The sequence below is a fragment of the Anomalospiza imberbis genome, chromosome 3 (assembly GCF_031753505.1).
Source record: "Anomalospiza imberbis isolate Cuckoo-Finch-1a 21T00152 chromosome 3, ASM3175350v1, whole genome shotgun sequence".
NCBI lineage: Eukaryota > Metazoa > Chordata > Aves > Passeriformes > Viduidae > Anomalospiza > Anomalospiza imberbis.
The window spans coordinates 54,609,131-54,636,495 of record NC_089683.1 but is presented as its reverse complement, the minus strand read 5'-3'; the positions used below and the strand labels follow the sequence as shown (position 1 = coordinate 54,636,495).

The following is a 27,365-nucleotide window of genomic DNA, read 5'->3' as shown; positions in this document are numbered from 1 at the left end:
GTCAACAGAAGATTTAACTCTCTATTTTCAGGGAAGGATGGAGACTTCTAACCTACAATGCTTCTGATTTTTGTTGTCACAAGACCCACTCTTAAACTCATCAAGCCCTGAAGTGCATTCATCTCAGCTTGAGTTCTGTGTTTGAAGGGCTGGCAAATCATGCCTGTAGTTCCTCTGGCACCAGTATCATACTGTGGCAGATTTCAGGATCTAAACTCCAGTTAGGATAGCGATAAGTGGTCATGTTCGCCTCTGTGACCTGAAGAGCTGGGAAGTGATGAAGGGGCCCCTAACCTGAAGTAAATGTCATCCAGGTGAGGCATTACAATGTGCTGTCCCAGGAGTGTGTTACTGTAGGTCACCAAGAGCTCTCTTCCAAAATAACCAGAAAGGAGAATAATGAAATATCACTTCCCAGAAGTCCAGAACAAAGAATGCATCAAAACAATCTGTTTATTGCTGTTTTAGTGTGCCTGTCTGTCAGGATTTTAATCAAGATTTAATCAAGACTTGAATAATTTCTAACAATTTCTAATAATCACACTTTTACCAGTCACTCAGACACTCTGGACTAATACAGCAAATTTGAATTTTATAAGAGAGAAGGAGAGGCCAGAGCACTCAAGTCTTAAATTTCACATCAGTGATGCCAAACAAGCGCCTTATCTTCAATGTGTTCACCAGCGTTTTTTTTTTTTTTTTTTTTCTTTTGGTCTCAGGGAAGTTTGATACTCATTTGTGTCTCTATGAACAGAACAGAGAGAGTTTCCAAGTATTAATAGTGCATAAGTAGTCCTCAAAATGAGTGAAGAGCAGTATTTTCTAATGTTTGGGTTTGGTTAAAAAAACCAAACATGGACTATAACAGAAAACCAAATCTGCTGCTTAGCAACAAGCAACAGATACATGACTGTAAATTTGTAAGAGAAACAATTTCTCCAAGACAAAAGAACCAATTCTGAGCTTCTATTAGATTATTTATCAGATAAAGGATGACACTAGAAATAATTTATTCCAAATACCTGAATTTTAACTTAAGCATAAACATCTGACAGTGTCTTGAAACAAACTGTGTCAGTTCAGTAGAATTGTAGGGGTTTTTTAAAATCTTTTGCCAGGTTCCTCTTACCTGTCCTATCTGCCTGCGCTTTCTCTTCAGAGGAGCAGCTTTCCTTGCAGAGTGCCTGCGCTTTCTCCTGGGGGGGACAATTGTGCCACTTGTGCCAAACAAGATGATCCCAGACTCATTCCTGGTGCTAAAGGACAGATTGATTTCTGTGCCTACATCAAAGGAGACCGGCTGCAGTTCCACAAAACCTGGCTTGGAGAAGCTGACTGTGTGAATGTTCTGTAGGAAGGAGAGGACAGGAAAGTGCATTAGTATAATTAAAAGGAATATTATGAATGCACAGAAAGATTTCTGAACTAAAATAATAAACTATGTAAATATAAATAGTGTGAAAAGATGGAAAGTAATAATAAACATTAGCAATTTACTCCTCAAAGTGTTCTGCAAATACTAGTCTATCCATTTACATCTGGCACCATTACTGTATTTGTAGAATCCTGCCTTACAGGAAGGCAAAGTTCCAGTTTTTTGTCGATATATCCTCTTGGATTAAAAAATAACTTCTCAGGGTTGTTTTTATTTTATATATGTGTTTTCCACTGAGTTAATACAGTTGGAATTTGATTTTAAATTTATACAATAAGTAATAAAATGCATTATGAATGCAAACTAGATTCTATTACTTGTCTGACGAGCTGAGAAAATACTTTTCATTAATCTTCATTACTCCACTAAGCATCACTGCTTTCTTGGTTACTCAGAGTCATAAACGATGCACTTGTTACATGTGGCCCAACTCTTTGGACATTGGTAGCTATTAACACAATTTAAAGAGTAGAAGATGTCATCAAATAATAAGTCAGTGCATGCTCCCAAAGATTTTCTGTCATCACTGCCAACTCATGTATTCTTCCAGATGTGGAAGACTAATCTATAGAAAGAGTGACTTTTTCTAAAGTAGTTCACTATTTTTTCAGTACAGCAGAACTATTTCCAGGTCTAGAGATGAAAAATTATGCCAGATAAAATCATTGCTGGTGGTGCCCACCTTTCTCTGAAATCTGAGGACATTTAAATGATTGAACACATATCCAGTCTTTATCCTTTACTTTTGCTTCACTTCTTTTTAATTTTCCTATGTCTTGTTTTGTACAATTAGAATATTTTATTTATTTTCCCAACAAAAGGGTTAATCCAATTAGATTTCATACTCTGAAAACTCAAGTATTATAAAATAATGTGAATGGCAAAGTACTTCCTAAGATTCATAGCACTAGAAGAAAATGAACACAACTATTCTTCTTTCCTGTTTCAGAAAGAATATACTATAAATAAAAATAAATATGAACCTCTCTATCAAATTTTTGCTAAAGCCAAATCTGTAAGATTTAAAAGTATTTGAACAATCTGTTTGTTTACAACTTACCTTTACCACAAACTTCAAAATATGGATATCATAACAAATCTAGTCTAATATCCTGTCTGAGAGTCCTACTCTTGTGTACTTTTGCTTTGATGAAGACCAAAGGTACAATGGATAAACACAGCAAAATAAGGAAGGCCCTTGTCTTTATTTTGGCCCGGCCAAGTTCCAGTTGCTGTTCAAAGTAAAGTTTTAATGTTTTGTAGAAAAAAAAAAAAAAAAAAGGAGAACATTGGATTAACAACAACTCACTTGGATTTACTGTAATGGCATCTGATATGGAATATCAGATATATGGTATCTATCAGATGTACGGTATATATGGTATCTGATGGATATCTTCCATCTGCTTGCAAAACTATCTTATATAGTAGAGATTATATTGTAGAAGAAATACAAATTATTAATTGGGACACAAATGTCAGTGGAAGTATTTTTTTGTATAAAAAGACTTTCCATGGAAAATTACTAAATGCTCTCCCAAATTTCACATCATACTCCTTGAATTCTATATGCACTGAAAGGTTGTTAATTGCAAGCAGCAACAACTGAAAATAGATGCATTTAAAGCTAAAATAACAACACCAATTTTTCACATTCTTAGTGATCAGTAAGAAATGTGCCTTCCAGCTCATGACAGTAACTATTCATACCTCAGGTTTTATGTCGTGAATGACTTTATAATAACAATTTTATAAAATTAAATCCTTGTGCTTTACGTGCATCAGATTTTTTTTTTTAGTTTTTGCAGTGTTGTCAATGCCTATCTTCATTAATGTCAATAATTACCATTTTAGTCAGCTGAAACAAAGCTAAACCACTGCTAAGCAGTTCAAAAAATCCTACCCTTTAGGGATAGGGATATCACCCGTGGTCAGGGATACTCTCCAAGAAGTCAGGATCTGAAAAATGGATCTACTTGCTGATCAGACTTACTCATCTTTCTTTCTCTTAAATGTAACTGTTTGGATTCTAAGGTTAGATTCCTATCTAAGAAATATACCACATATAATTACTCTACTATGACATAAAATCAGAAACCAGAAAACATTTATAAACATTAAGGCCAAAATACATGGAAATCAGACTAACCTCTAGTGTGCATCCTTTGGTTAGACCAACAAAGTCAGGACTGCTCAATATGTTATAGGGTGTCCTTGAAATTTCAATGTCTTTGAGGCAACCTGTGTATTTCTCTAAGTTCACTTCAGGCCTAAAAAACATTTAGAAGTACAATGTGTTTTCAAAAATAAAGTTTAGGGAGAACAGTCAGCCAGACACCCATATGTACAGTTTCAGTTGCACAGATGCTTGATTTTTATTTTTATTTAAACTACACACATGCACTCTAATACGTGTTGCCTTCTACAATCTATCAGTACACATTGCACTCTGCCTTGCATCACTCGAAGCTGTAACAAGAGGTTCATCTCATGTCCAATTGACAACAGTCCCCTTCTCAATTCTTTCTTTAAGGGTTTTTGGTTGGTTGTTTTGTTTTCTATGTTTTTCCTTTGGTAAAGGAGAACTATCACCTTCGGTGTTAAAACACAGTGAGCTACAAAATAAGGAACTTGTTGTTCCTTAGGCAAAGCAGAAAGACACAAGCTAGGAAATCTTAGCAGTAAGGAGAGACTTTAACTGGAAGACATTTTTCGTTCCTCTTTTTTGCACGCTAGATCCAATGAAGGAAGAACTTTAGCAGCATACAAATATTTGAATAAAGTTTTTGTCCACACACTTCAGGAATGCAATCAGGTAGACTGACATTTATTTTATATTTCCATATATTATATTTCTTATGAAAACTGCTGCATGTTTTCTTAGGACACAGCAATACATCTGACTTTTTCAGGCAGTTAAACAAAACAAAGCACTTGGGTTTGTTACAGAATGTAACTATCCATCCAAAACAGGAAAATATTGTAATGGAATTCAAGTTCCATGTTTGACTCATCAGCTGGCTGATGAGAGGAAATGAGAAACCCCTTGAAAGTAACACCGGACCTATAATGTTTGATTGCAAAAGTACAATTTCCCAGGCCTGCGTACACCAGAGTGAGACCATAACTGCTGGTAACATCTGAACCAGGCCTGCCAGAAGAAAAGCCTTATAAAGTCACTTCAGAAAAAAACCTGCCATTGATACCACGGAGAGTAAATCCAAAAAGAAAAAAAAAAAGCACCACTATTTAATTAAAAAAAAAGTATTATCTATGAGTGTTTACTAGAGCATCTGAATAGTATGAACAGCTCAAAGAGAGAAAAATTAATTTGGGAAATAAATAAGGACTTAAAACTGGGGTGGGGTGGGGAAGGGGGGTAGCAACGACCACTTCAGTTCCCTGGAAGGAAACAAAACATTTTAAAGAATATTAATTACAAAATAAAACAAATTTGCACAGATACTAATCAGCTGCATGTTTTGGCACTGAAAGCCATTCTTTGCATTATAGCCAACTGAGCAAGCGTGATGTATTCTCTGGCAAATTAGTACTCTCTGCATAAGTTAAAGCACACATCTGGTTAACTAAAATGATCCATATGCTGCTTTATTAACAGTCAAATAGCTATGTTCACCTTTCAGTTTTCTTTTTTTTTTTTTTTTTCCTAGCTCTTCTCCAGTTTCTTTATGGATTTATCTCCCAGTGGAAGAACAGTTTTGCTGTTATCATTGTCACTGGTGCCCACAGTCTTTGCCATCCAGAAACCATTCTGATACTACCCTTTCCTGCCTTGTCCAGTGACAGACTGTCCTCATCTGTCCTCTTACAAACAGCTGCTATTATCATTTCCAAACCATATCACAGAATCCCAGAATGGGTAAGGTTGGAAGGGAGCACTGTGGGTTGTCTGGCTCAACCTCTTTGCAAACACTGAACACTTGCTTGATGTTTTCTTAATACTTCTTTTTTCCTTTTTTCATTTCCAAAATACACCAAGCAAGGTCCAAGTTCACTAGATCTTGCATAATTCTTCTTTTGGTTTTTTGGGTTATTTTGTTAGTTATATTTTGCCAAAATAGGCCAGTTTTGAGGGAAAACAAACAGCAATTTCTGGAGCTTGAAAGGAAATAATCTTTCTAAAGTTCAGGGCAGGAGTGTGGGGGTGAAGTTGTATTTTTCCAATTCAAGCCAGGAATTAGGCTGCAAAACACAGCGAAGATCACATCGTATCTGAGCATACCCAAAGCAGAAGCAACGGATACAAACAGTTGCAAACTGAAAACGCAGTCAGAAATAGGTGACCTCCTCTCTCTGCCCCTCACACTCCTGTTCTTAACATGAGAGGTGGCAAATTTCCCAAAAAATCTCCCCCTCGCTTTCATGCTCTCCTCAGTAACTACTTCACTGCCTCTGGACAGGACACTCCCCACCTCCCACGGGACGAGCAGCACACGGCTGGAGGAGGCAGCTGCGTGCGGACAATGAGAGCTGCTCGTGCGGAGTGTGCACAGCGTGGGACGTGACGCTGGTGAGCCCTTGGGAGCGGCTTTGCTGGCTGTGGCAGCAGCGGCTGGCTGAACTAAGAGCCTTAGCGTAGCAGCTGCTCTAAACACTGCCCAAGCTGCTGCTGCTGCAGTGCCACCCCTGCTTTCAAGCTGCACTTTAACTAGACACATGCAAGTCATGCAAATAATCTCATTGTTTTTACCTTGCCTTCATACTGGGGTGAGAAAGAAAGACAAGAAAAGAAAACAACATTAATTGTAGCAAACGGTACTTCTTGTTTTGTTGTTCTGTGATACTTAGTAGCAAGGTTCAGCCATTTCACAGTGAAGCAGCTGTACACCATTCACAAACAACATATAATAAAAGGTGAGATTCTATGTACACTATCAGGCTATAACAATTAACAGGTTTACTCTGCAAACAGTTGCCTTAAAACGTAACACATCAGAGAGTTTTTGTAACTTGATACAACTCTTTGGTCATGAGCAAAAGCAAACCATGTAAAATAATTTGGCAGAACTGACATGACCTGATAATTATAAAGTCACGGATACCTCAGTGTCTATTGTTTGCAGTAGCTCAGCTTTGCCCTAATCCCCCTTTCACTGCTTTTGATTGTAATTTACCATAACGTTAATCTTGCCTCAGGCACTGACAAATCATAGCTGTAGGCAGAACGGTTACACAGGTCAAAGTAGCTGTGGTACACTGATTTTCTGGGCAGCCACAAAGGAAGTGGAAGATAATTGCTCTAGACCTTTTGTTATGCACTGGTGTGATTTCACAATTACATAATATAGTGTTATATTTCATGAGTAAAATAGATCTTAAATCTTTTTATTGCTGGGTGATTTGATATCAGAGGTCAATGATTATCCTAATAAATTAACAAATATGTCCATTCTTTTAGTGGCAGAAGAGTCTGTGGATTAAACACAACAGCTCCTTGTGCACAAGACCACTTCAAGGCTCCCATTATGCCATGTAGTTAAAGCTGACATAGATTAATGGGCCTGTTTCTGTATTGCTCATCTGTTCATTGTAGCACAGAATTCTCTTGTTCTTGTCATTGCAAAACTACTGAATATTCATTTAAACTTTAAATAAGTTTTTTTTTGTCTATTTAAAGCCATGGAAGAAATAACTAAATTCAAGTATCTGTTATCCCATTTCTTTAGTTTATTTGTGTTGAAGTTAACATTTATGAATATTACTATGCAATATTTAAAAATAATTACTAGGAATTTTATTTGTGTAGGAAATTCAGGATCAGACTTCTGAAGGGAAAATATTTCCTTCTGCTTACATTAAATATATGAAGAGTATCGTATACTATACTTTAAGTCCTGAACATAGGATGAATTATATCTAAGGAGATCAGGAACTAAAATCTACAAATAATTTAAAATAATATCTAAGCAAAATATTTTAATACATATTTAAAGTATACTGACACTGATTATGCAAACCCATGGATACCCATTAAGCAGTAATCCAATGTGGAATATTCTGTAGGTAAATTTTTTACTCATGCACAAAGTAAACACTTGTCCTTAATTTTGTGAAGGTATTGAGCCAATTCTCTGAATCTGCAGTCACAAATTCTGTGCATCAAATAAATACTTAAAGAATCAGCTACATCATGGTTCTGGCACAGAATCGGAAAGAAGTACTGCACTGCAAGTGTCATTTCCATTGTATCTGTGTAAGGTGAGCTGTGTGAAATACAAAACACATGCAAATAAAGCACTATGCTGCTGTGGCAGTACAGGATACATTGGGAATTCACCATTCACTTACTGCAAATGAACTTGAGAAGTAAATGCAGAGAATAAGATTACATTGTATTTACATCCCCTTATCAAGACTAAAGAAATTGGTTTGAGCCACATTACCTTAGATTCCTCAGGGTTGGCAATCCCCCAAAATATATTTTCTCGTGCCCTTTTAAGTTGAGTCCAAAGTGGCTGCCTGTAGAAGTTGTTGCTATGGTCTCTTCTTCATTAGTGTCTATGTCTACAATTGATATGTTGGCTAAAAGACATTTGAGATTAGTTACAAAATATCCATAATGAACAAGGATGTCTTAATGTAAATACCAAGAGAAAAATATTTGGAGGGTTAGCAGGTGAGGGAAGAGGCGAGGAAGGCTGTATTTTGCAATTAAGATACTGGATTTCCACATTATCAATTATGGGCAGGGGAAGAAAGCTGCACTTTCCTCTGTTTCCATAACAACCTGAAAATCTATAACAATTCTGTACACTTTATTTTTATATATTCTCTAAACCTGTTTCAATTTGGTGCCTTCTTTGTGTCACTGTAATTTGGAGCTAAAACTTCAGGACACAGTCATGACAACAGATCATTTTACATTTAATTTGTGATCTCAGTCCAAAGATTGCCTCTTGAACAGGATTTTTAGTGTAAAAGTTTGTTAAGCACTGTCATGTGCCTTAGAGATTGGTGATCAATCACTCTAAACCACTTTCAAACCAAAGCAGTCAGTTGCTGTCATGTCCAATCTCAGTCTGGAGTCAGGGATATGCTACATACAACCATCCTATGTAGGTGCCTGTTCCATGTATATTTTTAATGTACGGATTAATACAGAATATAAAGTTCAATAAAAGAAATAAGACTCGGTGAAAAATGCTGAGCAGGCCCCAAGATATATAGGGATGAAGAAAAAAGGATTTCTTTCCTTTCTTCCTTGAGAATTGAATAGATAGACTTTCTGCTACACCTTACCAAAACCAAATTAATTTTCCTTTCATTTCTATACCTGTATCTTCTTTATAAACACATGATGCTTGAATGCTATTGATACATTACAATTACATGGCATTGTATTTTATATTAATACCTCCTGGGTTAAGTATGAACTATGATAACTGGCTAGCAATAAGACATTCATCCTCTAAAGGTGCAGCAAATCTGCAAGTGAGATGACTAAATTATTTTGGCCACTGTCCCAACTTCCAAGTCTCTTTCAGCCAAATGACAGGGAAGAGGGGCTGTGTGTAAAGTGTGAAGGCCAGGTAGAGAGTTGGCACTGCAGGGGGCAGAAGCAGAGGAATGTGTTTAGGGGCTTGTGGTGACCCTCAAGATTCAGAATGCAGTAAAAATTCAAAATGCAAAAGCACAGAGTATGTCACAGTAGCCATAAACAAAATTAATTCGGCTCAGGTAAGATTCTACCAGCCCTATAACCAGACTACAAAACAAAACAAAAAAAAGGGTTTTGTCAGCATGATAACCTTTGTTATCATAATCTTTGTGATCTTATAAAATTCCACCACTTCACATTTTGTGCCAGTAACATGTTGAAGAATTAGTAGAACTTCTGGAGATGTTCCCAGTTGTTTCCGTGCAGATTCAGTTCATGACACAATGCACATCATTAGGGAAGATAAAGTAGTGGTGTTTGTCTAGTTAGATACTATCAATACTAAAGTTACTGCTTTTTTTAAGCACTTTGGTATATGCTGAGCATGAGAGGACTGTACAGGATAAAGGCTATTGCTGTCCTAACAAAAATCATACGTGTGTTTCATGATTTGGAACAACATCAGGGACCTGATGAAAAGACTTATTTTTTCCCCAGTCAGAAGAATTTTAGAATGCAATTTATAGCTGTATAAAAAAATTATGTCTGAAAAATAGGCTACCTTCATAAAGTGCTGATTGACAGTGCAATCACTCACACGCAACTCAACACAGCTATAATCTAAACAAAAGAAGTTGCTAAATCACCAGAACTTGTAATTCCCACAGCACCATCCCTGTGATTAGATGGTTAGGTGTACTGCACAGATAACTGGAAAAGTCATGCTACTGACACCACGGGAACTTACCTTGCTTTTGAATTCTTGACAGGGTGAAAGATTTCCATTTGCCATCATTATGATTTTGGTTGCTGATAACTGAAGCTGTACCTGAACCCAGATCATAGCTGACCTTTATACGCCCGCCACTGAGTTCTACACTCATGAAATCCTTCTGTTAATGAAAAAGGTTAGATACACCATTATGATTCTTGTCCATTTTGGCAAGAGGCATAAGACATTAAATAAACACTTTTTAATCCCAGGTAACTACGGACAACATATTTCAAGCTTTAAAAAATGCCACAACTTGTGCATTTACTACCCAGGACTCTCATGTACAAAACTGTGATGCCAAGCTCTTTTCCCCCCTTACATTCTCTTTTGGAGTGCTAATGTAGTTGGAATTTTTCTGTCATCTTAGTTGCAGTTTTGATGGGATAGCTGCACTTTTATTTTAGATTGAAGATAAAAGCATACATTATAATTACCTGAAATTAATACTCAGCTTTGAGTGTATGTTTGTACTATAATTAGTGTATTTATTGCATACCCCAGCTAGATTTAAACTTCCAAGGTAGAAAACAAAAATAGTGAGGATGGTAAACTGGGCGTGTTCTACCAGATTTCCGGAGAGTAATCTACAGAAGCAACAGAGCAACAGAGAGATGGAGACAAAGAGAGCTATGAAGGCTCTTATTTTCATCAACCACTGACACCAGTATCCAAGCAGCAACTGGAGATGACTGGCTGAAGCAACGATATATGCTGCACTACCTCCAGAAAAAGAGCTGGCAGGATACAAAAAGCAAAACAAATAGCCAGAGAGCCAGACAGCATGAAAGCCATTAGGTAAGTAATGGTGGAACTATGACCCAGGACATAAATGTACCAGAGAAATTTTTATTATTTTGCTCACGGCCAGTTCCACCTCCTCTCAGAGTAAAACTGAACAAACTCAGTATTCTAGCTGCTTAGGCATATCTATCCATGCAGCATTAGAAAGAGTATCTTCCAAGTTTTTATATGGTGGGATGTGGATATTCTCAGTTCAGACAGAGAGAAAAAGAGAAAGATTTCTGCCAGGCTAAGCCTGGGAAAAAGTCCGAGAGGAATGTAAACAATCTATTATCTTTCTTTCCATTCATATTGTTTATAGATATGTTCTACCACACTGACCTAAGTCTAGTGTACCAATCAGGTGAAATGTTTTTACTTTAAGACCAATGGAATTAATGTTCATGATGTTCTCTATAAAAGAGAGAAGTGCTTTTGAATAAATGCTCATTTTGCTTTCTGAAATTGTACGAGTCATTTCGCCCATCCCTGGCTCAACAGCGTCAGTGGGACAGTATCACAAGAAACAAAATATACCAGGGACCAGTTGCTTGTGTTTTTGAGATTTCAGTTAAATATTTTTTTCATAGAAAAAATACATTAGTCACAAATAATGATATAAAATAATCTAAAATAATGACTTTAATCATGCCTTCAATATTCAATTGTAAAATTTCATTAGAAAAGCTACATAAGTATTTCATTACCATAATAAAATTCTAGCTTTTGTTATAGTCAGTCAGAAGGAGCACCCTCCTCCTTGATAATTCCAGTTATTTTGATAATTATTTCCAAAATATAGGAATCTGAAATAAGACTGATTTACACAAACAGTTTTTGTAAAGTAGCAAGTGCTCAGTAATTCTTCAAGACATCAGTGAAAACTACCGTACATAATTTCTGCCCCATATGAAAAGGATAAAGGAAAGACTCTGTTTCCTGTCTGTCATGCAAATCAGTCTGGATCAGAGATGCCAAAGGTGAGTTATTCAGATCTGGACAGGTGCCTTTATAAATAATTTTTCCCTGTTAGCCACACACATTTGATACTGTGTGTGAAAAAAAACCTTAAGCAACTTTAAAACTAATGTTTCTATTCCCTATTTTAGCTGTAAGAGACATGATTTCTAGATATTGGAAAAACACAATCACTATTACATCTTATTTGTCGCACCAGTCCCCCTTTAAATCCACTTAATAAAACACACACATTTTCTTTATATGAGTAGGATTTCTACATAAGACTCGTCTCTTCCCATATTCCCCCTGCCATCACAGTATGAATAGACAAAACCAAATGAAAATGTTCACACACAAACATCTGGGATAAAGGAAAATTAATTAATAAATTCAGAAAAGCTGGAATTCTCCCCAGAATAACATTGTGATCCCCATTCAGTAAATATTAGGTAGTCAACCTCCACACTGTAACACTGTCTTCAGTTGGCCAGCAGTGAAGCACCATACCAGGATAGTGGAACCTTAAATTACTAATTGTTTTCACGATCTGATGAATTCAGTGACTGCAAAGACGGCCTGAAACCTGCAAGGAGCATAAAGATTTGCTAGCTGTTCTTACCAAGTCATCAGTAGCAAGATACATCAGCAGAGCATTTGATGAGAAGGTCCTGAACTTGAACATGACGGTGGAAATATTGGGGTTCCAGCGGATTGGGCGGCTCACCATGGCATAGCTGTCACCATCAAACTGCACCGTTCCTTCACTGTCTGCCACCTGTGGGCTGAAAAGAACAATTCCAGCCATTTTCTTTTGCCATGTGAAGTTAAAATAAAAACTGCAGGGCTAGGAAAATGTGGGCACAGCTCCAGGGAGCCTTCCTGAACTTGGTTTGATGTCTTATCAAACCTCCCACTGACAGGGACAGGATTTCCCATTCTATTTCGAGAATGCAAATGCCTTTCTTTTGTGGGGTCTCTGCTCACTACCCTGCTGGCTGTGAAAGCCACCTTGAGGCACTGGACTCTGCTCCATGCCATGTAGAAGTGCAGGCACCTTCAACACAGCTGTCCATGAGCCAGACTCAGTTCACTGTGGTTCTCATGCTCTCTCACGCTTTGACTGTTTCTGGTTACTGGCTGTCGGAAGCCTTCCTATCACAGCCCTGTCACACCAGCTCAGTTCTGGTAACTCAGTGACCACACTTACAACCCAGACTGGCTGCTTCCCCTCTCAGTGGAATTGCAACCTAACTTGTGTGGCACGCACATGGGAATTTGATGGCTGCTGTGGAAATTCCTGCTACTTACCCCCAAATGTAATGTCACTGCAGGCAGGTTCCCTAAAGAAGCAGGAGAAACAGTCGGTGCTTTACCTACCTGACGGCACACCCTTTGCAGTCGCCTTCGATATCCCTGAAATTCCAGAGTCCTATTGGTTTGCTGTCTAGAAAGGTTTCCCCCATGCAGCCAGTGAAGGTGGTGACTCTTACAGCATCTGACTTCTGCAACAGAGAACACAAACCTCTTTAGAACTGATCTACTGCATCTGAAAACATAACTGGTACAACAATTACAAAAATAAATACTATATAAAATTCCATATAAAATCATTAAAAAACCCCCGTAAGATGTTTTAAATATCAAGAGTATTATTTAATCTGAGAAGCCCTCCTACAGAACAAATGATCAGTGAAAATATGAACTGAACTTTGTATGAGTCCAAATGGGAAAGACCTTTTAGATTTGAGACTCTTGGGAAGGCCAAGGGAGAACAAGTGCTGAAGAACAAGGAGCTGCTTTGGCTTCCACCATCAGTTTTCCTGTCTCTTCAGAGAGCTGCCTGCTCTTACCTGTTCACCTGTTCTAGCTGGGTTTTCATTTCAGACTTTCAAGAAAGGACTATGAGCAATCTTGCCCACAATACAATAAGCAAAGTGTTTCTCTTCTAATGCTTGAAACCTTGGAAACTGAGCAGACTTTCCAAGCTAGAAGACAGGCTTATAACTCAGCTGTTACACCTGTAAAGTTCATGCTGAATTTTGGATGCAGAAAAAAGTGCAGAGGGCAAAGCAATTAAAACAAGTTTCCCGTCAGAATGCATTAAGCTAGGGTGATGCACATAGAGTAGTGCTCATTAGAACATAACATGGTACCATGATGAAGGTAGTAATAGTTGACAGTACACAGAATACTCCACTAAAAATTATGCTTCTAAAAATAGCCTGATTCATTTAAATTTCATTTCATCAATAGAGCTGATTAAAAATCTATTTGCTATTTGAGATAGACAAGCACCTGCTGATTTTACAGCAATTACAAATATTAAGATCTTGCAAGAGAACATGGAGAAGTGCAATTTGAAAATACTCAAGGAAAAGTATGACTCAAAAGACTTAATGTGCTACTGATATTTCCCAAGGTAATTGGATAGGCTTTAATTAGCAACAAGTATGAACTTAATGTCACTTCTAAGAAATTCATGACATCTAAGAATCATAGTCTTCTACAAGTCAGATGAAAGATGTTTCTAAAAACTGAAAATGAACTTTCTTTTTGAATACACTGCAGAAACGCATGCAAAAAAAGGGATGTGGACAAAACCATATGACAAATCTAAAGCATTCCAAACCCTAATAATATGAAAAAGCAGATTTCTGAGTCAGCGGCCTAAGATATACCAGTAGCCTTGATTAAATGTCCAAAGAGCTGCACAGTTTTAGAAAAAGTCTTGGTTAAGGTCTTCATTTTGTGAGCCTTACAACTGTACCACATGATGACAGAAAATCCCAAAAAATGGAAGTTATATTTTAATTCAGAGATGGTACTTGAACAAAACAAATCTGACAGTGTTTAAAACTCTACATTGCAAATATACCAGCCATACCAAACTTAAAACAGACTGTCTTCCTACTGCTGCCTTTGTCTTTATTTACCTGGAGAGAAAAAAATAATTCAGGAAGATTTTCCTAAATAAAATGAAAAAACAGAGAGTTCTTCAGAAAATATTTGGACAACCCTTACTGAGGTTGAAAACAGCTGTTCTGACATTGACTTTTGCACTTCAATTCTTCTGCATATTGTGTTATTTTAACACCTGAGGACATATACAAACTTGAGAGTAAAAAAAGTTCAGTGAGTTCACTATTTGGGAAAGTCTAAATTTGAGCTTCTTTTCAAGTGCTAAAATATTGATCAGGAACAGAATAGTTAATTTAAATTGTTTTGTAAAGAATGCCGTAGAATATAAGTGCTAATTAGCTTTTATTGGAAAATGATTTTTTCTAAGATTTCTGTCTATTCTATTTGGCATACATCTTCTATTCATCCCATAGGGTGAATATCCCAAGGTAGAAGGTGTCACCAGAAAAATGAACAGACAAAAAAAAGAGAAAATAGTTCAGGGTTACGATGTAGATATCTGTAGGGGAACAGGCAGGGAAACTGGAACAAAAATAAAGCAGAAACACCAAAAGCAAACTGCAAAGAAGGAGGTGATACTGTGGATACATGACAAAGGAAAGACCCCAAATGCAAGGGAAAATATACTCTTATATACGTTGTTAGGAGACCAGAAATGTACAGAAACAGAAATGGGTTCCTGTCATTCAGGAACCAAAAGCCTGTCAGGGCAGCAGTGTATCCAAGGTAAAGCATCCATCTGTCCAGGAGGAATTAGTTGTTTGGGCTAAATGTTGCATCAATACAGCCAGCTACAGGGCTTCTGATCAGAAGGTAACATCGTGCGCAGTGAAATCTCACATCTGTGCACCTTGGTCTAGGCAAATCCCAATAACATTTGAAAAGTGCAAGCGCACTACTTGCAATTAAAGCATCTACTACAATGACACCAGCATATTAAAATTTACTATTTCTATTTTAAGCAATAACAAAATTTTTCCACATAAACAACCAGCTAACACAGTAACACAGAAAAGGCATTACCTTAATTTTTTCTGTTAAACCACCAACAAACAGCACAGCGTTAACATCCACATCCAGAATGGTATAACCAGGTGGGGAGACTGCACTGAATGTGGCTGGCACGATGCTGGCTTTAGGACCATCCAGAGCTCGCACTGATATTGTGCCATTTTTCCCAGTCCTAGAGATTAAAAAAAAAAAAAAAAATTAAGCATACAAAGTCAGTAGTTACACAAGCATAGGAAATTCTATTTTAAATGATGCCTTTTAACAGAAGCACACATGACTGACCTGATCATGCCTCATTTTGATACAAATGAACAGACACTTTTGTCTGCATAAGCTAAAGACATCATCACAGAACAAGATCTTTTTCTCACCTGAATGTCCTTTGTGAACAAAATTCACTATACACATGACATGGACCTTGCATTGACAAAACAAAGAATGGTTAGTAGATTATATTTGAACTGAAATGAAGTGATAAAGCACTTCAGTTTCTTTCACTGTGAGAAACAGAATTCACATTTCCTGCAGTGTTGTCAGGCTGCTTTTCAAACAGGTACAAACCCCATTATGTTCAAGAATATTACTTCATTGTCCTTTATGAATCACATCAAATATTGATGGCAACACAACAGCAATGGAGTTTGCCATTTATTAACCGTCTCTACATCAGTTTATTTTCTACTCCTTTGATTATATTAGTGTACTAACTGGCATGGAAAGCGTTAGCTGACATATTTAGCTGACACAGGAACACACTGGGGAGAGATATGATTCCTGAATCCCCCTTCTGAAACTTCTTATAGATGGGTCTTGCATTTACCAGTTTGCAGCCACCTGGGATGTCCCCAGCTGAAGAGGACTGCTGGTATATGATTGATAGTGGCTCCCTCAGAAGTCTTGGGTGGATTCCATCCCCATGGACTTGTGTGGATCTAAGGTATAATTGGTTTATAGCAGAAGGTTTACTGATGTGAAGCCCTTAAAGGGATAAAAGTAGTAATTCTTGAAAAACCAAGAGTCACTGAGCAGACTGACACGTTTTAGGGTGTCTAATAATTCACAAATAGTACGGGTGTCTTTCATCTTCAAACAGACTGAAATGCTCACAATGGAGTCTCTTCTATAAATAATTCTCTCTTATTTAGGGAGGACAATGGAGCTTGAAGAAAGATCTTGGCTAACTTGACAGCAAAAAGACATTGCTACTCTGTGCATGACAAGTTATCAGGTTGGAAGATATTGTTCTAGTGACAGTCAGTTCTGTAAAACTGGAGGATTACACAGGATGTATCAGCACTATGTGGCCGATATGCAAAATGACACTGAAATGACACTAAATTGGGAGAAGTTGGCAACCTCCTTGAGGACAGACAGGCCCTGCAGAAAGACCTCGACAAACAAGAGAGATGGGCAATCACTAACTGTATGAAATATAACAAGGGCAAGTGCTGTATTCTGCACCTGGGATGGGGTTGTGTGTACAGACTGGAAAATGAGAGGCTGGAGAGCAGCCCCATGACCTGGCGGACCTCGTCAATGGCAAGTTGAACATGAGACGTGGCAGCCAGGAGGGCCGCCCATGTCCTGGGGAGCATTGCCAGCTGGGCAAGGGAGGGGATTGTCCTGCTCTGCTCTTCTCTGGGGCGGCCTCACCTCGAGTACTGGGGGCAGTTTTGGGTGCCCCAAAACAAAAAAAAGACATTAAAGTATTAGAGAAAGTCCAAAGCAGGGCCATGTTCAAAGCAAGAATGGTGAAGAGTCTGGAGGGAAGCCTTATGAGTAGTGGCTGAGGTCATTTGGTCTGTTCAGCCTGGAGAAGAGGAAACTGAGGGGAGACCTCATTGCAGACTTCAACATCCTCACGAGAGGAAATGGAGGGGCAGGCACTGATCTCTTTAGTCCTGTGATCAGTCATAGAACTTGAGAGAACAGCATGAAGCTGAGTTGGGGGAGGTTTAGGTTGGATATCAGAAAAAAGCTTTCCATCCAGAGGGTGGCTGAACCCTGGAACAGACTCCCCATGGAAGTGGTCACAACACCAAGACTGCCAAAATTCAAGAAGTGTTTGGACAACGCTGTCAGGTACATGGTGTGTCTCTTGCAGGTGTCCTGGGTAGGGCCAGGAGTTGGACTTGATGATCCTGATGGGTGCCTCCAACTCAGCATATTCTATATTCTATGAAAAGTTTGTATAATGACATGCAGTGTTTGCTTCTAAGGAGAGGCATGATATAAATGAGATGACTTTAGCAAGTCATCAGCATTAAATTATAAACTACCATGTAGTAAACTCTGCTCCTTGACCTCTTGAAAGCACAGAAAACCTTCACTGAAAATCATTTCTATTTGCTTATATTTGCTTATATTTGCTACAGCACTTTAAGACTGAATTCTTGCTGAACTAAACTGGATGTGCCTATAGTGAACTTGTGATTCAGGCATCCTTTGTCCTCAAAAGAAGGGCACAGCTTAAACTCTGTCACTAACAATCAAAACAATGGTAATACTTAAATCACAGTCGATTAAAATCACAACTAATCAGGTTCTGCTCTTAACTGAGGCCTACTGAAGTCAAGTAACACTGATCTAGTGAGTCTCAAAAACATTCTCTCATCCGTCTGACTGTCTCACAAAATTGACATTATTTGCATGTTGTAAATCTGCTTTAAATCATTTTGTCACATACTGTTATGCTAGATTTTCCTCTGTTAATTGATACTTGGATTGATTGCATCTTGATGCCAATCAGATTTGCTTCTGCAAGAGGTAAGTAACTTCTAAGTGACATTTGCTAAACTCCTGTATCATCAAAGTATAGGGAATTCTTTTAGAAAGTCCTATAGGAATAAACACATTTTACTTCAATTCCATTAACAAAAAATCAAGGTATTTCCATTATAACATCTGAATATACAATAAAATGCAAAGGATCAGTATGCTTTAAATAAAAAAGTTGATGAAAATTAGAATCTGTGTCCCTGGAAAGGTGATGCAGTAATTATCAATTTAGTCTAACCAACTGGAAATTTTGGTGCATGCATAAACCGACCATCTCTGATTGTTACTCAACAGTCAGATTTTTCATATTTAGATTTAGATTTAGAATGCTAAGCGAACTTGAGAATTTTCAAACCTCTGTGCCGCATCTTTTCTTTCTAAGGCCCTTTGGGATTCTTGAGAATGGCTATCAACCTATGGTGGTTTTAACACTATATCATTATTATTGTCAATCCTTGTCACCACTGAAAACAATGGCAAAATTCAGTAAGGCCAGAATTTCATTTTATCTCCTCATGCTAAGCAGATGCTCTGCTCCAGCTGCTCAGGCCATTCTGTTGGGTGGAAAAAGTCTGTGGCTGGAACTGAGCAGAAATTTGGAGAAAATATGTGAGGGAATTAAATGAGTAAAAGTCTCCAACAGGTTAGGAAGGGAGTTAGAGTAAAGCTATCAAATGGACTAAAATATTCAGAGTTGAAGACTCTTCCTCTTCCAGGGTATGTGATTTGTGAAGTCTGCCTTAAGAATGCAAAATCAGACCCAAGCTTTTCATCTTAATCCCACAAATCCACCTAATGCCTCTGTAATGTAATTCTCCTAAACACTGCTCTGTACTTCTGATTTGTGCAGCTGTAATCATCCTAAATTGCTGATCCAGCACTTTGTTCAAAACTAATGGCATGCACATCCTATATATCCAGAACAACCAGCTAATAGGTAATGGGCTTTTGTAGGATGTGTGAATTTTATACAATGTTCTGGCTACATATTCTGCTGAAGCAGCTTTCTTGTAAATGAAAGCCTGGCATTACTGTGTCATGAAGCTGCTTTGGTATGCATAATGTAACTGGTGAAGATTTCAACAATTTGTGTTGTACCCCAGTTTGTATTTTCCTAGCAGTAAGGTTTCATTAAGCCAGCTTCTGGAGACCATGCCATAATTTAATTCTCTGCTCTGAATGGCTGATTTCTGTGATTTCATTAAATTATTTAAACTGAATGTCATTTCCTCTTCTGGGAGCTATGCATGTTACCAGAATTAGAGTGCTTTGTTTTCTTCCTCCCTCGTTCTCTCATTTTCTATTATCCATTCTGTGTTTAATACTATGTGAAATTAACTGTAATGATGTGGGAGAAATTACTCAGCTTTCTATCAAATTGCAATACAGCTGATGTTATCTAAATTACTAAGATCTATTCAAGATAAAGGCTATAGAATTATGCAATCCTTATGCTGTGATTACTACACCATATGCCACATGTTTGCTATTTGAATAAAAAATACAAGCTTCAGCTAACAAATCTGGGATTTGAATATTTATATATCTATATTTCTAAAGTTCAAAGGCATTAAATAGCTGATCTCAAATTACAAAATATATTTTAACTTTTCAGAAGAGCTCCACCTTCAATTTTCATGAACTGTATCTTTCATAAATATTTCCAGTCTGATGAGACATTTTGCCTATGGGAAGGGCATTCTGAATAAGAATCAAGATACTCCTGTGTGACAGACCATTCACTTGCAGTACTGTATCAAGACCAGAAATTCAGAAAAGCTGCTCCTCTTTAAAATTCAAGGAGAAAAGCATAGTAGTTACTAAAGAGCCAAAACCTGTAACTGATTTTAAAAGTAAGCTAGTTGAAGAAGGCAATTGATAGAAGGCAATGATAGATAAACAAAAGGGAATAAATATAAGGAGTCATAGATTGTTGATGCTAGAGGGGAAATGTGTGATTGAAGTAAATTCTTGACAGAGACAATTGACATTTCAATTGTAACTGTAGTGTACACACATTTGGTACTAATGGATGCAGGTCCAAAACCTTTTATCAAACCAAATTGTAGAATTTCTCATAGCAGCCATTTTTTCTAAAATCTTGGAAGTGAAATATTTACTTACCTAGAGGCTTCAATCCGGTACCAAAACCCATCATCAATGGTCAAATCTGGATATTCTACCCGTCCAACTCCAGATCCCACATCCCACAGGAAGCTCACCTTGCCTTTGCGCATCTCTATGGCCAAGAAGTCAGTCTACATGCAAAACATGAAAGTAAAAGTGATCTCATACTTTAATTGAGGAAGTTTTCCAGAACTTTTCACTTTTCAGAAGGTCTAATGAGGCATCAGAAGCCCACATGTAGACAGAAGAGAATTAACATTAATTCTCACATTGCTCTAAAACGAGACTCTCTTTTTCCTGTTTTTATTGGTTCAAACAAGGAATCTTAAGCTAAAGACAGTAAATTATTTCTCTCAGTGATATGCAGCAAATGACTGCTAGACTTACAGAATGTTAATATTGCAGCCATCAATAGAAGGATTTAACTCACAGGAACAATGAAATATCCATTGGATGGCAGAAAGATGTCGAGATACATGATGCCATCTAGCCTTTTCACTTTGTATTAGCAAAATAAAATACATGTTGGAAATGTTGAAAAATAGAATACTTTTCCCATTTACTGAATTATTGGTTGTTCTAGAAGTCTGTCTGCTATAGGCCTCATGGGAAACCGAATCATTCACCATTACTATGCTTGAAATTGTAGTCTTGACTTAAAATTACAATAAATAGGAGCTTTGACAGATGCAACATGATTAGCTACTTCATCCCCTAAGGAAAACCCACAACTCCAAAATTACTTTAGTTGCACTGTGAATTTTAAAGCTCTAATGTAGTTCATGTACAAGCCTGCTATTTCATATCTAGTTAAAGATGTATGTAAAAAAATTGCTGGTCATATTTTAGAAATCTCTATATTAATACCAAAGACAGGAAATGTCTAGATTATTTTAGACTCTCTACTACTGCTTTGAACCTCTGGGTGAAAAAAAAAACCTTTCTCATCTTCTTTATTTATCTACTGTCAGTAGTCTGATTGGATCGAGCAACTCTGACATGAAAGGCAGGAGACAGACTCACAAACTTGGCACTTCCAAGGTAAAAAAGCAGATTGTCAGCAACTACAGTCTTCACATTGACAATGATGGTGTTGTATGTTCCCTTCTTTATTTCTGGTCTGTATGTGCGAATACAATTGCCTCCAGAGGACACGGACACTTTGATCTTCAAAAAAAGCATAACAGAAAGAATTCAGTTCACTGCTTATTATTCCAGAATTAACCATAGATGCTTCCAAATAATTATAAGACTATTACGCTTTTTTTTTCCTTCACATTTTTCTGTTACCTGTACCAGGGAGTTATCTGGATATGCGAATAAGGTAGAAATCGAATTTTGTTTCTGGGATTGTTTAGTAAAAGGATATCAAATCTCTTTTTAGAACTCACATTTAAAGGACAAACTGTGTAGATTAAAAATAGCTAGAAGATATACTGGTTTAATGCTAGTAACAGTGGAATTCTAGCAGTACAGATAGTCTGTAAGTAGAAGATGCAGCTAGGAAAATAAGCAGCACTCCTGAAGGAATTACAGCATATTGCTGTTGGGTAGTCGTAATTATCTGTTTTTCCCTTGTAATAACTTTGTGCCAATTTAAGACACCTTTTCACAATTATTTTTAAATTAACTCTTTTGTCTATCACTGCTTTTACATTGTCCCTAATGGAGTTGGCATTCATAACTAAGTTTTATTTCCACAGCTGAGTGACACATGCGTTTGGATTCATGTATTGGTTTCCTCAGGCTCTGAGCACAGATAAATACATTTTACTATTTGCTTTCATAATGCCAGCACAGACATAATGACAGTACAATGGTGTTTCAGTCCCAACTAGACATGTTTAAGCATTAGAGGAAATGTACATAATGGTATCACCTTATGCTGACAGCAAACTCTGCTAAAAAGGAGATCCATTATAGGACCAAACTCCTTATTTCCTTATCTCAAAATGCTGAGCAGTTAAGTACTTCAAAGCCCTCAGACAGAAGATGAATTTACATTCATAACAAAACATAACATTACTGTAGCCTGTCTTTCTGTTCTGTACAGATTTCATCACATATGTGCTGAAAACTTCTTTCACCAGTATCCCACTATTTATCCTATCACTTCTTTCCCAGTATCCTATTACTGTGTTGATTATTTTTTTAAACTATTTTTCAACCATTTTTGAGGAAGATTTCTCAAATACCATCTACAAGCTTCTTTTTCCTCTGCTATTTAAATCACAAGCTGAATAATCTCAATATTAACCGGATGATCCTAGAGTTGACAATATTACTAAATCAGGGAAATGGATGCCAAACTCACTGACTGGACTAGAAATACATTCTAATGTTCAAGTCTTCAGTGCTGTTACTGGACAGAGAAAAATCAAAAATATGGGAAAAGCAGATATACCCAGCAATTTCAGTGAGTCTGAAATTGTCATTCTTGAGAAATGTAACTTCTATGAAATGAAATCAGGGGCTTAATATCAGTGCTGAAGCAGAAAAATACATTTTTGTTTTCACAAAAAATCAATGATATTGTGACTCTTCTGTACTACCACCCACAATAGTTCTTAAAAATAACCTTTGGAGATCCATTCCTACAGATGTTATTCATTTAACAAGTGCATGTTTTAAATGAAGAAACAAGACACAGAGTGAAAATCATCAGAATAGTCTCTTATTTTCTGAGAAATTATACTCTATAATTTGCTCTCTTTATGCATGTTTAGAATTAGGAAAGATTCACACTGTAGGAAAGAAATAAAAATTAGAAAATAAAATCCCATCAATACTCAAAAGGTAAGTTTTTTTTTTTTGAGAAATGGGACTTACCGAATTGGCTTGCTTCCGAGCTTGGTTTATCAACTCTTTTATCTGAGAAATGTTTTTCCCTAAGTTATCCTGGAGTTCTTTGATTGGCTTGATTTTATCTAGCAGGCGATCTGCTTCCTTTTCTAGGTTTTTAATACTGGAATCTGCATCAGCAACTTCATAAGAAAGAACAAGGCAGAGCTTTAGAGAATAGCATCAGAGACTAATTATGCATTGCAATAATAAAATCCAAGAAAATTCTGCATACACAATGCTCAGGAGACTGTATATGCAACTATGAGGTACACACAGGCCAGGAAGATATCTGAACAGAATAAGGCAATTTCAGAATGTTTAGAATCAAGTTAAAGTAGCAATAGCAGAAACACTGGTGTTAAAGCAGGATTTTGAAGATGGAACTACACTTCAGGTCAGGATGATAGTTATGGAAAACATTTCCTGTACCAAAATACATTTATTAATGAAATATTTGCTTTCTTCTTTAAAAAAAAAAACAACGAAATTTTGAAGAAAAATGCTGAATTAATGAAAATTGGTTGGTTTCCATAAGTAATTTCTGAAATTATTGGGTTAAAATTAACTTGAAATGAATTCATGAACTGTAATGGGCACAAATACAAAAAGGTTTTATTGTGGTCACAAGCTTAAAATTCTGTATGTGTACTGAAAGCAGATTTAAAAACAGTGACAGTAAACTACAAATTATTTTCTTTTTTTTTTTTTCAGGTGAAGTAAATAATTTTACCATGACATTTTTGCCTCTTTTTTTTTTTTAAGTCTCAAATTCCTTTTTTGCCCCTCAATATACACCTAGTGAATATTACCCTCTCTTTGATAACTCATGAGCAGATCTATGGATTGCAACACTTGGCTCACATAAAGGTGCGGGTTTTTGTGGATGACACTGAAAGGGACAAACATGCATTTACCAGAAAGATGCATATTACATGAAAATAATAGTAATAATACGAGCTATCAAACTAATGTTTAGACAAAGCATTAAAAACTGCATATCTAATTTTTTGACCCAAATAGTCATACTAAAACCTTCCAGATATTTCTTAAGGTTTCATGTGAGTTAAATTAGCTACTGAGTCACTTTATCTCAAAGTTTTCAAAAAGTAACTATTTAGCTATTTCAGTGAATGAGAAACATGGAGGACCATGCAGAGGCTTTGGTGGTAAGCAGTGAGTAATTGTTTACTGGAAAATGCACACTATAAGCTGCAAGTAAGGAAAACATACGTACAGATTTCTGCAGGCAAGGTATGGAGACAAAGAAAAGAGAAAAAAACAGAGGACAACATAAGAGAGAGAAAATAACATAAGAGAATGTTTTGAAGATCTAAACAGAAATGTAAAGTAAGGACAGAATGAGTCTATAAATAACTTTTTACCTTTTAAATATTTCATATCTATCAAAATGAGAATTCAGCACCTGAATTTTGACATAGAGAGGCTATGTCTACTTTTGCATTTAGTTAGGAGTGCCAACCTACTCACTTCATACATCTGGAAAGGTTCCCCTACATTACTTTAATCTCATTCTGTAATCTGAGTATCCATTAACATCTGGAGAAAGACAGAAGTGTACTTCTGGAGAACATCTCACAGTTCAGCTTTATCTGACGTGGAACAGTTTGCAAGTGCTAAGACCACTCTTCCATGCAAACAAAATGATGGTGACTGGGGACAATCAAGAGATTAAATTTTAAATTCTCACTCCTAATCTCAACTAAAGTGCTTGTGTACACACAGGCTCAGAATACTTGAGCTGGGACAGGTGGCCTAGTCTCGATTCAGCAGTGCCAAGAAACAACTGCTTTAAGACTGCTTCTCTGTTGTTCCCCACTACTCTGCAAGAGACCTTACAGATGTGCTGGTTCTACAACTTGCTGTAATCTAACCACACTATTTCAATCATCAACTACTTTTCATATTGTCTAAACTTGCATGGACCCAATGGGAATTGCACTGTCACACATGTATCTCAGCTGATGAGCGATGGGCAACTTGCATTAGGCTGGCAGTGACAAACAGCCATTGGGACTAACTTTCACTTGTACAGCAACATTGTCCAGCAACAATTGGCAGAGGATATGTGTCCACAGAATGAAAATAACAGCCTCCTAAATGGTATGGTTTTAGGTGCCCAGCTTCATCAAGCTGACAACAATCTGGGGAGCCCAGAATAGCTGAGAAATTAGCCTTTCAGTCATTTTCTAAAGACACTCTAATTTTGTGGCTGTATACTCCTATATGAGAGATGGTCTAGTAATCTACCATAAAATGTATTGCAATATAGAATTCATTTTTATCCATCCTAACCAAAGTAAAAATGCTAAAGTAATTGTCACATTTGATAACAGAATTCATGGGGAAAAAAAAAAAGAAAAAAAGCAGATGAAAACCCATTCCCAGAATCTTTTTTCTTTTTATATGTGTCTTCAGTATTCTACCAAAAATAGTAACGTATATGAAAGAAGCCATGCATTTCTCCCAGGACTGATTATCTGATTGACTGAAGACAGATTTAATGTGGAGTATTTTTCTTGAATCAGGCAGTGAATTGCCAGTCAGAATCTTTGATTAGTCATCTCCTAAATACTTTAGAAAGTAATCTGAGGAACAAATCTATCCATTACATGTGCATCCTGCTGACATTAGCTTTTCTTGCAACTACTAGCACTAGTCTTTAAGATTTAAAATTCTTTCCACAGAATTGTTAGCTTTCAAAGGGACCTCTGGTCCCTTTTCATATATAAGAAGACCAGAAAATAAAAGCGATAGAGAGTCCTTTTATCCTAGCATACTGTAGTAATGCTATGTAAGTGAAATTCTGGAGTGTCTCTGTTTCATTTTGAGATATGAAATGAAAAGCACAAACTGAAAAAAAAAAACACCACCAAACAACCCGAAAGAGATCTTACTGTTCTTGACTGGATCCTTCACAACTGCATTGGTTTTGGCCACATCATCTGTAAGTTTACTGTAGTTTTTTCTCAAACCCAGGAGATTCCGATTGAGGTCTTTAATCTGGGCCAGGACATCATTTGCAGTATCGTTGGCTTGTCTTGCTTTGTCTTTGGCTGCCTGTATCTTTATGGCAGTATCTGTAAGTAGAAAATGATGATGAAAATGATTGCCCAGAGTGCAGAAGTAACTTTTTTGAGTAAATCTATATATCTGTGCTACAAAAAACTCCACCTTTATTTCTGCAGTTTTGGCTCTGAAAAACCCCTCAAATACAACAGCACCTCAGAAATACGACAGGACTCTTTAATAAACCATTATCATTGTCAGTTCTGACAAGGGAAAGAAGAGAGAACCCTGATTGCCTTTTTTCATCATATCTAAGTAGTTCCTTTTGGGTCATTATTAGAGGTCATGCACCTTTCTGTCTGAGTGAAAACTGGAGTTACTGTGTTACTTCCCTCTATTAGTCCCACAAATTATTTTCAGCCACACCTTAAATTATGGCATCCCTACACGTTTGTTCTTGTCCCACATGAGCTCTGTCTATCTCATTCAGAATCTTTCTGCTTTTATCTGACTATTAGTATAGCAGGGACAGAAGAATTATTAGTTTAAGCTGCTCTCTGCTTTCACAAATCCTTGAACAAGATATATGACAGGATCATTTTCTCTCCCTTCCTCATTTGATCATTTTCCTGTTGGACAACTAATTTACTCCATTTTCTTATCTATGCCATTTATTTGCTCTGAATTTCATTCTTAATATTCGTTTGCTTGTTTTTATGAGTGTCCTTGTGCCAAGAATAAGCATCCTGTAATTCTAATCTGCCAAGAGTTTATTACATTGCTAATGACTGCGTAATTCATATTACTTTTACTTGTTCCATATTTAGTATTCTGTGTCCTAAGGTTAACAGGCCTTAGAGGTCCATTTTGGTTGACTGAGACATCTATCGGTACTCAAGACAAATAACCATGTCAGTATCTTGACCAAAACCCAAGAAATGGTACATGATGAGCATGAAATATTAAACCATTTATTTTGTGAGTGCTGATTTCAAGGATTATTAAATCTAATCCAAAACTTTTCAGTTAGCCGGAATCTTAAAGCCACAAAAACGTACAAGATGAATACTAAATTGTTTTTCATGCTAAGG

The 27,365-nt window shown here is 36.9% G+C and overlaps 1 protein-coding gene across 3 annotated transcripts in view; it reads right to left on the bottom strand.

Annotated features, from left to right (window-relative positions):
- LAMA2 (laminin subunit alpha 2) overlaps positions 1-27,365 on the bottom strand; it is a 336,497-nt gene that overhangs the window by 20,406 nt on the left and 288,726 nt on the right. For 2 of the 3 annotated variants that reach the window (XM_068184425.1, XM_068184426.1), the window contains 12 exons: positions 26,163-26,345; positions 23,233-23,387; positions 21,427-21,570; positions 20,401-20,534; positions 15,511-15,670; positions 12,946-13,070; positions 12,188-12,350; positions 9,802-9,946; positions 7,840-7,978; positions 6,147-6,158; positions 3,585-3,705; positions 1,130-1,348 (listed from right to left, as the gene is read on the bottom strand). In XM_068184425.1, coding sequence (XP_068040526.1) covers positions 1,130-1,348; positions 3,585-3,705; positions 6,147-6,158; positions 7,840-7,978; positions 9,802-9,946; positions 12,188-12,350; positions 12,946-13,070; positions 15,511-15,670; positions 20,401-20,534; positions 21,427-21,570; positions 23,233-23,387; positions 26,163-26,345 — 1,700 coding nt within the window. The remainder of the gene's footprint in view (positions 1-1,129; positions 1,349-3,584; positions 3,706-6,146; positions 6,159-7,839; positions 7,979-9,801; positions 9,947-12,187; positions 12,351-12,945; positions 13,071-15,510; positions 15,671-20,400; positions 20,535-21,426; positions 21,571-23,232; positions 23,388-26,162; positions 26,346-27,365) is intronic. The other variant, XM_068184427.1, reaches the window with a different exon arrangement.